The 11,475-nt window shown below is 37.1% G+C and overlaps 1 protein-coding gene across 1 annotated transcript; it reads left to right on the top strand.

Annotated features, from left to right (window-relative positions):
• The first annotated feature begins 4,764 nt into the window (after positions 1-4,764).
• On the top strand, positions 4,765-10,008 carry LOC107682253 (F-box only protein 33-like). The gene is made up of 4 exons (XM_016478557.1): positions 4,765-5,251; positions 7,017-7,127; positions 8,827-9,218; positions 9,743-10,008. Exons 1-4 carry the CDS (start codon positions 4,842-4,844, stop codon positions 10,006-10,008), a joined length of 1,179 nt encoding a protein of 392 aa, XP_016334043.1. The 5' UTR covers positions 4,765-4,841.
• The last annotated feature ends 1,467 nt before the right edge of the window (positions 10,009-11,475 follow it).

Below are 11,475 nucleotides of genomic sequence, written 5' to 3' on the forward strand. Positions count from 1 at the left end.
ATTTTGTCCCTCCTCTAGTCTAGTATATAAAGTGTGTTCTGCCCCTTGTTTCCTGTCCGGTATTGCGCTGGATGGAAGGGATCTACCGGTGTCTGGGGAGTGTCCGGGCCAGAACCAGCCTGCCGTCAAGCCCGCCGGTTCTCTCCAGCCTGCCGACCACGCCTTTCACCCCGAACCTAAAGGGAAATCTTAGGAGGAGAAGGTGGTCGGCTCCAGCCCCAGAGTTCGCTCCAGTGTGGGCTCCTGTCCCCGAATCCAGCACAGTGAGGGCTCCTGTCCCCGAGTTTAGCCCAGTGAGGGCTCCAGTCCCCGAGTTTAGCCCAGTGAGGGCTCCAGTCCCCAAGTCAAGCCCAGGAAGGGCCACTGTTCCCGAGTTAGGCCTACGGAGGGCCTTTAAAGACGATATTCTCCCCAAGGATTTTTTTTTTGGGGGGGTATGGGTCCATCCGTAGTGGCGAGGCCAAGGCCACGGAGACCGTCCAGCCATGGCCTTCTGAGTTGTTTTTGAAACAAACTCCTTGCTCCTTCGTCTCCTCGCTCCTTCACAGTAGGCACACCGTGACAATTTATCTTTGCTCGCCCAGATCAAGTTTAATCAAAAAAGAATGGCTTTCTGTTGTCTGCACTCCCAGTAAAACTTGTCAGTAGTGTTTTTTTTAAATGACTAATAAATGAAAGCTAGCACCACCTTTTTATGTCTTTTTACACCTTTTTATGTTTTCTTTTTCTTTTTTTGTGTATTTCTATTATGCATTGTTACACATTTAATAAGCTTTTTTTTAAAGTATAATTGAAACTGAATTCAGTAAGCTGGAGTCGGTAAAATATACGCTGTTCACAAAGTGAATATTTCCTGGATTATTTTAGAATCATACTATTTTCATTATTTCTTTTGGTTTTTAACACAATTACAACACACAACCTGGTTTAATTTAGCAAAGAACATGTTTTTTTTTTTATTTGTATAAAATAATAATAATAATATCACTTTTTATCACATAGCATATTCTTTATACAATAAAAATATTTAGCTGTCTATTTTAGGAAGAGGGTCTCATGCAGGGGATCATCATATTTAGGGGTCCCCGGCATCAGATTGATTGAAAACCCCTGTTTCACAGCTAAAGTCACTTTTGGAGTCCTAACTACAAGTCTTCATTTATTACAACATGTCATTTTTTGTATTGTAGACCTTTTCAGGTCTCTACAAGTTCTTTTCCAGTATTTTTAATTGAAATCCCAACAGTGTAAGACATGGGGATTCATTCATCTTGCGACTAAAAATTAAAGAATCATTCAATATTTAAGTCAATGGAAAATAGCCTGTGCTGATATATATCTTGACTTATGTATATTATATTTCCCAAATAGGGTAAGAAGTATAATTGTATTATTTTCCCCTCCTCCTTGGCATAGACTCTGTAGAGGACATTATATTTTAGTGAATTTCTTTGAGACCATACATGCCACAGTTTTTTTCATCCAGTCGGGATGTCCTACAGAGCCCATTCAGGGCTTTTTAGAGATATCAAAAGTTTGGAGGGTTGATCATAAACACTCCCTTTCCTTGGTCTATAAAAATGACTGATACTGACAGTATGATCAAATTTAGCACTCTTAGAGAAATATGATAATGTTTTGTAATTATAATTTAAATCTGACTAATTTTCAAATTGTTTGTCGTTAATAAACTTCTCAGAAAAAATGTTATGCAGTTTCAAATCGGAATATGACTTTTTGTTACGAAACAGGGCATAATTTTCATACACGTCTTCTGTAGAAGACACCAGGACAAACATCATGTTAATCAGGCATTTTGGGGTTAATAGGGAAAGAAATTATAGATCAATATTCCTATGAAATATTCGAAATTTTTATGAAAAGTTGTTACTCCCATTATAACACTTCTTTTTTCATTATGGTTTTTTCCCCCCAAGAACACATTAATATACAAATTAGATGCAATGTATAGATACATTGTATAGAATGGTAATACCAATCTATGGACATTTTACGCACATATTGCATGAAGTAAAATAATATATCAAATCATTCTGTTATCTTTTTATAACATAGTTAAGAATCATCTTTGCACAAAGTTTGGTCAAAAATAGCCTGAAACCTAAACATTGCCTAAAACAATGTTTAGGTTTCAGCTTAAACCATTGGTTTTGCCTATACGTGTCTTTTTTTAAACCTGGTGTCCTCTACAAAGGACATAGAATAAAATAGGAATGAAATATATTTTTTTCAAAAATGTTTTTTTCTCAATTTGTTTCTTATGCTCCAACCAATGTAATGACATAAAAAACAACAAAATTCACAAAACTTTTTTTTATGGTTCTAAGGTAGTGTTTCTCAACGGGGGCGGTACCGGAGAGCATCGGGGGGCGGTGTAGTAGTGTTAGTTAGTGTAAGCCGCTAGTTTACACCAATAGCTACTACCGCTTCTAAACTATCATTTCCATAGCTTTCTGTAGCCCAGCTGCCAGACTTCAGTGAAAACAATAGCAAACATTTAGACACGTTAAAGCACAGTATGCTTTTTCTTGTTTAGAAAAAATAATATGAATGCTTTTTGTTTGCTGTTTGGCTGCGGTTGGTTTGAATGCCAAATTTCAAGAGTTTATTCAACGCTCATAAATATAGCCTAATTTATATTCACCTGGCTTTTTTTGCTCCGTTGGAAACTAATGATAATGGTATTTCAAGTCCTTTCATATTTTTCAAATTATTTATGGGCTACTGTGGGCTGTTATATTTGGGTTAAAATACATGCTTTTAAAATAGGTTAACATTTCAAATAAAATATAGCCTATACACTACCATTCCAAAAAAAAAAAAAGGTCAGTAAGATTTTTTTAATGGTTTTGAAACAAATCTCTTCCGCTCAGTAAAGTTGCATTTATTTGATAAAAAAAAAAAACAGCAAACAGTACATCTACAATGTGAAAGAACTGCTTTCTTTTTTCTTTTCTTTCTGTTTTCCTCTCATACTCCAGCTTTCAGTGTCACATGATCCTTCAGAAATCATGCTGATTGCTGCTCAAAAACATTTCCTATTATTATTATAACTGGCACACCACACTGACACAAAAGCAAGTTTTGAAATTGAATGGACTAACGAAGATATGAATCAGAACAGCACTAAAATAGTTTTGAAAATGAGGAGCAAATGTTTCCCATCTTATTACTTCATTTTCTTTTAAGCATTTGTAAGCAAACTTTGAAATATTCTCACAAAATCATGAAATACAGTAAAGGGGGTTTATATTTCTTCCATTTGCATGTATAAATGGGGTATCTACAGACCAAAATGACCATGTCCACTATGTCAGAAAAAAAAGGAAATTCAATATATTCTCAAAAACGGTATTTTCTAAAACTAAGAGATAAATATTAGCCTATTATGTTTCACTGAAAGTGAATAAATGATAAATCACAGGACAGTGTTGACAATTTTCTGCACTCCTGAATGTTTCTATGTGCACACGATCTGTACATTATGTGCGAGCTTGTGTGTTGTGTGTGCGTGCGGTGTAGCAGCACATTAGTTAAGAGCAGAGATTAGCTACCTGTACAATAAACTGTTTAAAATGGGAATTCAGCCAGTCAGTTTTGATTGTCCACATGCTACAAACAAACATGCTTGAGATATAACCTCCTGCACTTGTCCATCGCCGTCATTATAACCCTCACCTTCTTTCTGATTTGAGTGATCCACATATCTGTCAAACTAGCTAATGATGTTTAATGCGTGAATTCTTGATAAAATGCAGTTATATTATGGGCTGTTGGCATTAATTGTGCTCGTGATAGAGAGGTAGTGGAGCGCTCTTGGAGTGACTCCGACTTTAAAAAAATTCACTTCTCGCTCCAGTCAAAAATCACGCCGCTCCACTCCGCTCACTCTGCCAGGAACGGAAGAACAAAAAATCTCTTCTGTAAAAATGCCCCTGTGGATATATTCTAAACAGGAATTTTTATCAAGTCAAATTTGGGGCAACAACGTCACCAAATATTTTAGCAATAAAAATCGCAAACATGCTTAAAAACTCTGTAAATAAATGTCATTGCACTTATTTTCAAATAATCTATTTTAAAAGTGTATTTTACTGTCATTTCATTTTTTTCATCAATTTAATTAATCCTTGAATTAAAGTAATTTCTTTAAAAAAAGTAATGACCCCATACATTTTAATGCTACTGTAAATATAATACCAGTCCTCATTATAAACACAAAATAATAATCAACTTCAATAGTCTGTGAAGACAATTAGACTACTTTTTATTTGATGGGGGCGGTGAGGTACCTGAATAATGGGTAGGGGGCGCTGGCCCAAAAAAGGTTGAGAACCACTGAAGGGGATATTACCATGTGCACATATTTGATTGATAAAAGCGTCTGAAAGAGATGAGAAATTGGTGCCGTGGTTAAAAGGAAAATTCCTGCGCCCTCTTTCGGCCACTCGTTGTATGGCAAAAATAAGGCAATTTCGGAAGGAACCACTGCAACCACCTATTTGACTACAAGTGCATTACACGAATTAAAAAGTCAAATTAATATTACCAGACACTAGTTGTGTCTAATAGTGTGTACGTTTCAATATTATATATTTACATCTCATTTTCGCTCAGCACGTGCACATCATCTCCTGATAAGTTTCTCGCCGCCCCTATTATGAAAACGAAAGTGGACTGATCCAGTAGTATTGAAAGCAAAGCTTATCGCGCAGTTGTTTGTTTTCACTCAGCAGCGCAGTGGCAGTGCGGAGAGGAGAGGCGCGGAGTTGTGTAACGGTTGCGTTTTAATCTTCATTGCTTCTTTCCAGCCTCCTGCCATGGCTCTGTGCAGTAGCGTCGGAGCCTTGGCGTTACCCAGCGAGCTTATCGTTCACATATTCTCCTTCCTGTCAGACCGAGACAAGCTCCGGGCCTCGGCCGTATGCTCTCGCTGGAGGGAGTGTCTTTTCTACCCTGCGCTGTGGACGGAGCTCAAGCTGCGCGTCGGTGGCGGAACCAACGGCGGCGGATCTGGATCAGAACAAACCCCGCGATTAGAGTTCCTCATGCGCAAGTTCGGCTCGTTCGTGCGGGAGCTGCAGCTGGAGTTCGCCCCGCTGGACGGATGTTTAAGCCCGCTGCAGCACGGAATGGAAGCCGTCGAGAGCGACCCGCAGTTCGCGAAAGATGCGATGGTGACATATTTGGATCAAGTGTTGTGTGTGCTCGGCAGTCTGCGTAATAACAGGTATATGGATCTGGGCACGGTTTGCATGCGTTGGTGTTGACATTACACCTCCTTTCTGGCTGCTTTGCTTAGCTTGCATTTGATGAGCACCAGCAGCCATAAACAAACCCTGCGCATTACGTAACGCTCATGTCTGAAGCATCGCATGGCTGCCTGTTTTGTGCATATCCAAACCGCCATAACCTCCTATGACAAGCCGAACTAACGACTAACTAGTACCTATTTTTGTTACTAGTACTGTATATTATATACTAGTAAGTATATCCAATAATGACTCGTATCTTTCTCAGTCTCACTAGTACCTATTCATAGGATGCTAGTACTAGTTACTGTTCCTTTAGTGGGAGGTAACTGGTCAAATTACATTTTTTTTAATACCACTGAGTTCTATGGGGCTCTGTGTTTCAGATACCAGTTTTTCTCTTCCATCTAGTCTGTATTCAAATTGTTGGTACCTGTTTAGCTTTATCTGCTTAACTTCTAATAACGTCTAATAGTTACTAGTACTTTTTAGTAGATACTAGTACTACCTGTTTTTTTCTTTGTAGGTTTTAATATCTATCTCCGTTGTTACTAGTTTTTGTGTGCTTATAATTTCTTGTTACATGTAATGATTTGGTTAGAATGGTTAATAGAATGTGATGATTAGTTAGGATGGTTAAATTAAAATGTAAAAAGATTAAAAAATGTTGCTAGTAACAGAACATTAAATGTATAACAATAAAAATCTTACTTGAAATGAATATTAACTGACAGAAAGCAAATATAAAAACGTATTATTTGAGCTATTTCTGCAATATTTGCACAATGCACCAAATATGTACAAAAATAACTAAAATCTGTCTATGAATTATTTATTTATAGTTTTTATATAGTATTTATTCAGTTGCTACTGGGTGAACTGTAATGTATACTAGTAAGTATTTGAGTAGTAACTAAAAATCTAGTACCTAATAAAATAATTCAAAAAATTTGAAATTCAAAGTATAATACATTCTAATCTAAAGCATGCATCTTTAATTTGATGGCAAAATGTGCAATTTGTAACAATTACCAGTAACAGTTGTATTGAGAGGATAGTGACTGGTGACTAGTAACAAACAGTACATCTATCTATTTGCTAGTGAAATTGAAAAATCATTCTAGTTACTTTTGGAACTAGACTTACTTGGAAAGAATAAGCACTTTAACAGAAAATAAATGCTAGTTAGTTATAAGGAGTAAATGTTAAAACCACTGTCTAAACTCCCACAAGCCTTACTGCATTGTTAACATTCTAACAGAAACTTTAGAATCTTACAATACAACGTTTAAACAAGACTGGCTTTGTATTTCATTATGTTTCCTGATGCTGATTGTAACCTACGATTCTGTTTATGTACAATAGAAAAGCTCTAGAAGGACTCATAGTCCAGGGCTTGCCATTTAAACAACAGGCTATAGTTTGAAATGTGCACAGAACAGAAAAAAAGAGCTGAATGTAGGTTCTTTGGTGTAGAAATAGTTTGATAATTGGTTTGAGAATTGACTTCAAATTAATTGGTTGATTCTTTGTATCAGACACTTAAACATAAGAATAGTTTGAATTTGTCATAAAAAGACAATGTCTGTTGATTTTGAAGTTTCAGGAACAATGTTTTCATATGATTTCATTCAAGTCACATATGAATTGAGAATGGAATATCTGATATCTATCAGTCTGGTTGCTCGAGTTTGTTTACATTTGCAAGACACGAGACTCACACTTCCTCTTTTTCCTCTCCAGAAACCTCCTGAAGCTGAGTCTCTACGGGGACACATGCATTCTTCAGGATGACGGCATTTTGGACAGCTCTTACCTCAGCCAGGTCGACCAAGGGGGCAAGAGAATGAAAGAGTATGTTTTAAAGCTACCTTTCACTCTTGTAAACTGATTACCATCTTATACTGAAATGGCACACTCGGTGGAAGAAATCTAATCAAGGAAGCTGGCTTTGCAAATATTCTGATTATCTTGTTAGTTCTAGGTATAAGGAACCTGTTCTGTTTTGGGCTGATCCATGAAGCTTGTATTATTAGATTGTGCTGGTTTTAACCCTGAGAGAAATCTTTTTTACTCGGTTAGCACTTTAGAAGAAATTAACAAAGTTATGCAAAATACAGGTTTTTGCATTTTTAGCAAAAATAGACTGTAAAAACCATATGTGACCCTGGACCACAAAACCAGTCATAAGGGTCAATTTTTCGAAATTGAGACTCACAATTAAAAGAACCAAAAACTTTAACTACTTCAGTCTGTGTGCACTGAATTTATTTAATACACAAGTTTCACAATTTGAGTTGAATTACTGAAATAAATGAACTTTTCCACGACATTCTAATTTATTGAGATGCACCTGTATACCCCAGCGACTTAAGACTGATTTTGTGGTCCAGGGTCACAAATATGTGGTTGAAAACCTTCTCACTATGAAAATAGCCACAGAAGCTGGCATGGCATTAAAAAAACAAACAAACCTTTGTTTTGGGCTGTGTTCAGATTTGAACACTAGCTTATTGCACAGTGTATAAACAGTATACTTCCTATTGTTTAAAAATAGTATTGCTGTTGGATAATATTTTTAAAACGTATGTTACATGATATTTCTGCATTTTATGTTTAATTCAAAGAGTGTTTTTGAAAAAAGTCTCTTATGCTCACCAAGGCTGTATTTATTTGAATAAAAATACAGTAAAAACAATCATACTGTGAAATATTAGTTTAAAATAACTATTTTCTGTTTTAATAATTTTAAAATATTTATGCAATCTAGCAGCAGTCATTACTAGTCTTTAGTGTCAGATGATCCTTCAGAAATTATTCAGATATGCTGATTTGATTGTTGAAAACAATCTTATAATATTTTAGGTTTTTCAGGATTCTTTAATGAACAAAGTTCAAAAGACAAAAATAATTTAAAAGTTTTTTTTTGTAAAATGTAAAAGTCTTTACTGTAATTTTTGATCAATTTAATGCATCTTTGCTGAATAAAAGTATTAATTTCTTAAAAAAAAAAAGAAAAAGACTGACCCCATACTTCTGAATGGTAGTGAGTGTTTTGGTCTCATTGTGCTGCCTTTACGTTTATTTAACTTTAAAAATTAATATGTCTTATTGCAAAGATTTATGACTATTTATAATGTGTTCTACTTCATCCAGTTGTTCTAGGATCTATTTCAGCAATATTTGTACTTTGTACTAAATATATATCTAAAAATAACTAAAATCTGTCTGTCTGTCTATCTATGAAGTATTTATTTATAGTTTTTATATAATATTTATTCAGTTGCTACTGGGTGTACTGTAATGTATATTAGTAGACAAAAGACACATTTTCATTTATTTTTATTTTTTTGTAAACTGTGTAAAAGTCTTTACTGTCATTTTTGATCAATTTAATGCATCCTTGCTGAATAAAAGTATTTATTTTTTTTGAAACAAATGACTGACCCCATACTTCTGAATGGTAGTGAGTGTTTTTGCATCATTGTGCTGCCTTTAAGTTTACTTAACTTTAAAAATGTATAATGTGTTCTACTTCATCCTGTTGTTGTAGGATCCAGCAGCTCTTCGAAGAGATCCTGTCCAACAGCAGGCAGTTGAAGTGGTTGTCGTCTGCGTTCATGCTCGGTGTGGTGACCCCGTGCTCTCTGGCCTCTCTCTCCAACCCCAGCACCAGCTCCCTCGAGCACCTCAGTCTGATCGACAACCAGCTGCCCAGCCTGATTTCCACCATCGAACTGGAAAGGCTCATTCACCTGCGGTCTCTGTCCCTGGAATTTTGCGACTTCACCTCAGACATGTGCCGTCTCCTCGCCTGCGGTGACCGAACACCCCTCCATCGCCTCTCCCTCTTGCTCAATGGTGCTGCTTTGGACGTCAAGCCTTTGGATGGTACCGCCACCGAGGACGATTGGAAAGCCTTGGTCCGTCACAGCACCAACCTGCGTTAATAATAATAATAATAATAATAATTATTATTATTATTATTATTGTTTTTTATAACGCTGCCTAAAAATGTTTATCTATTTTATTTCTATGATATTTCAGCTCCATAACCTTTTTCATAACTGTTTTTAGTTAATTTCCCTCCTTTTAAATCGGTGACATTATTAGCCAATAACAGCAGGAAAACAAAATGGCTCTTGGATTTAAAACGTGTGCTGGGCAACATACTATTTTGTCATGACTGTAATTTTTTGTCCTGTAATCTCAATTTATTCATTCATCAATCTTAATACAAAATTGCAATATTAATAATACATTTTTGACATGGAGTACACATCATTTTTGTATCTGACAGTACTTACCCACATTAAATTTTTATTCAAATTAACCATTGGTATGTAAGCGTATTTTTACTTTTGTAGTTTTTCTCTCATGTCTCAAGAATCAGTGAGTAAATAAAGCAGCCTCCTCTTTTTGTGAGTAGTAGCCATTTTACCATGCATGTCGTTTCTCTTGCTCCACAGGCTACACTGTGTGGTCACACAACCTGGTGGCCATCTCTCGCCTGCGTGGGTCCAACCTCAAAGTCCTGGAGGTGTCTGAAGAGAGCATTGACTTTGACCCGGACCAGTCGGTGTACATCGAGGGCGACCCCGTCCACAATCTAGTCAAGGAGGTGTCCCTGGGCTTGGGCCGCGTCTGGCATCCCTCCATGGACAACAGCGTGGTCCTGAACGAACCCACTCAGCACTTCCACCGCGAAATGCAGAGTTTCAGCGCGGGCATGTAGACGCAAACGCCCTCTCTAACCCTGTGCTTGGTGATCTTTCACTAAATGGGCCCTTCTCATTTTACATAGTTTTTTTTTTTCTTTCATTGCTTTTTGATTTTGTTTTTGTTTATTCTTGTAGTGTGAATTTAATCCTTTATATGTGCTGTGTTTAATCAGTATTAGCTCTATATTTATATCTATATCTATATATCCTGCTTATTACTAGGAAAGTATAGTTGGGTATTGGTTTAGTAGCTAATTGAGTGAATGGTAGAGAGGCGCTTTTATACAGCTAGCTTAAAGTTGTACAGTGAGTTGTTCATTCTCTCGCTTTGTCTGTTTGTTGGTTTCCCCCTAGAAAGTGTGGAGTTACCTCAAACTATCAATTGATCCTTCTTGGCTTCTGCAACGACGAAATCCCACGTTCACGTTGACCTTTTTATAGGGAGATTAGTCTTCCAGCCAAGGGACAGGACTGATCCACAGCAGTTACGACCCTTCCTCATTGTTCCTCAGTATGTAATTGTTATTCAGAAATGAGGATTGGTGGAAACGACGTGTTCGGGACGCAGATCCCGCTGGTTTTTCTCAACCTGGAAGTAGACGCACCTCTGCTGGTGAAACCAATCATAGAGGTTTTCAGTCTGGTGTATGACACCTGCATGCTGACCGCCCTGCAGCACAATATCTGGGCCCAGCCATAGGTGTTTGTTCTTTTTCTTGTTTTCTTGTGTGTGTTTTTTGTTTTAAGAAGTCCTTCCCGTCTGTCTCAGGTAGGCAAAAATATATGACAAGGAAGATGAAGATGAAGGTTATGATATTTTGGTAAGAGTGAAAACAATCAGCTGTTCTGTCAGTTTTAATTGTTCTTCTTGAGTCACAGTTGCCTTGAACTCCACCTTACTACTTCATAATCAGTGTGTTTATGGCCTCGGTCTGTTTGGAGTTAACATTGTTGTAATTCCCTACTGAAGTGCGTCAACTTGAGCGACGGATCGTAATTGAGGGCGAACACGCTCCGAACGGATTGAATCCAGGCCGTGGTGTTTCATCTGTAAAACATTAGATGGTGGGAGACAGACGTTTGCTTGTTCCATATCTCAGGATTCCTGCACTTGTGGTACTTTTCCAGTCGAAAGCTTTTGTTGAAGCTTCGTTCAAAGGGTTGGCATGCTCGATGGGCAAGACTTTGTAGTGTTTGTGGAGGAAAGAAAGCTCTTCCAAAAGAATGCGCTTTAGAAGTTGCTGGTTTTATTTTTTCATCCGGTGTCTAATTTCCTAATTTCCGGTGTCTAGTTTAGCAATTGAAGTCAGTGTGTTGTTTGCTTTTACATATATTGTCTTTGTTTTTTTTTAAATCATAGTCGAAGGAGGTTGCGGTTACTTGCATAGCTGAAAAAAGTGAATGTCAAACTAAAGCCTTCTTGAAAGCGGCAGTGTTTTTCCTCTGCAGAATCCCCTCTTTCATGAGCATATCTTTATTTT

Source organism: Sinocyclocheilus anshuiensis, unplaced genomic scaffold, assembly GCF_001515605.1.
Source record: "Sinocyclocheilus anshuiensis isolate Anshui unplaced genomic scaffold, SAMN03320099.WGS_v1.1 scaffold1098, whole genome shotgun sequence".
NCBI classification, from domain to species: domain Eukaryota; kingdom Metazoa; phylum Chordata; class Actinopteri; order Cypriniformes; family Cyprinidae; genus Sinocyclocheilus; species Sinocyclocheilus anshuiensis.

Excerpts from the sequence above, each read along its gene's own strand:
- LOC107682253 (XM_016478557.1), top strand. The coding sequence starts at position 4,842 with ATGGCTCTGTGCAGTAGCGTCGGAGCCTTGGCGTTACCCAGCGAGCTT. Across the intron at positions 5,252-7,016 it reads GGCAGTCTGCGTAATAACAG|AAACCTCCTGAAGCTGAGTC; the intron begins GTATATGGATCT and ends TTTCCTCTCCAG. Across the intron at positions 7,128-8,826 it reads GGGGGCAAGAGAATGAAAGA|GATCCAGCAGCTCTTCGAAG; the intron begins GTATGTTTTAAA and ends CTGTTGTTGTAG.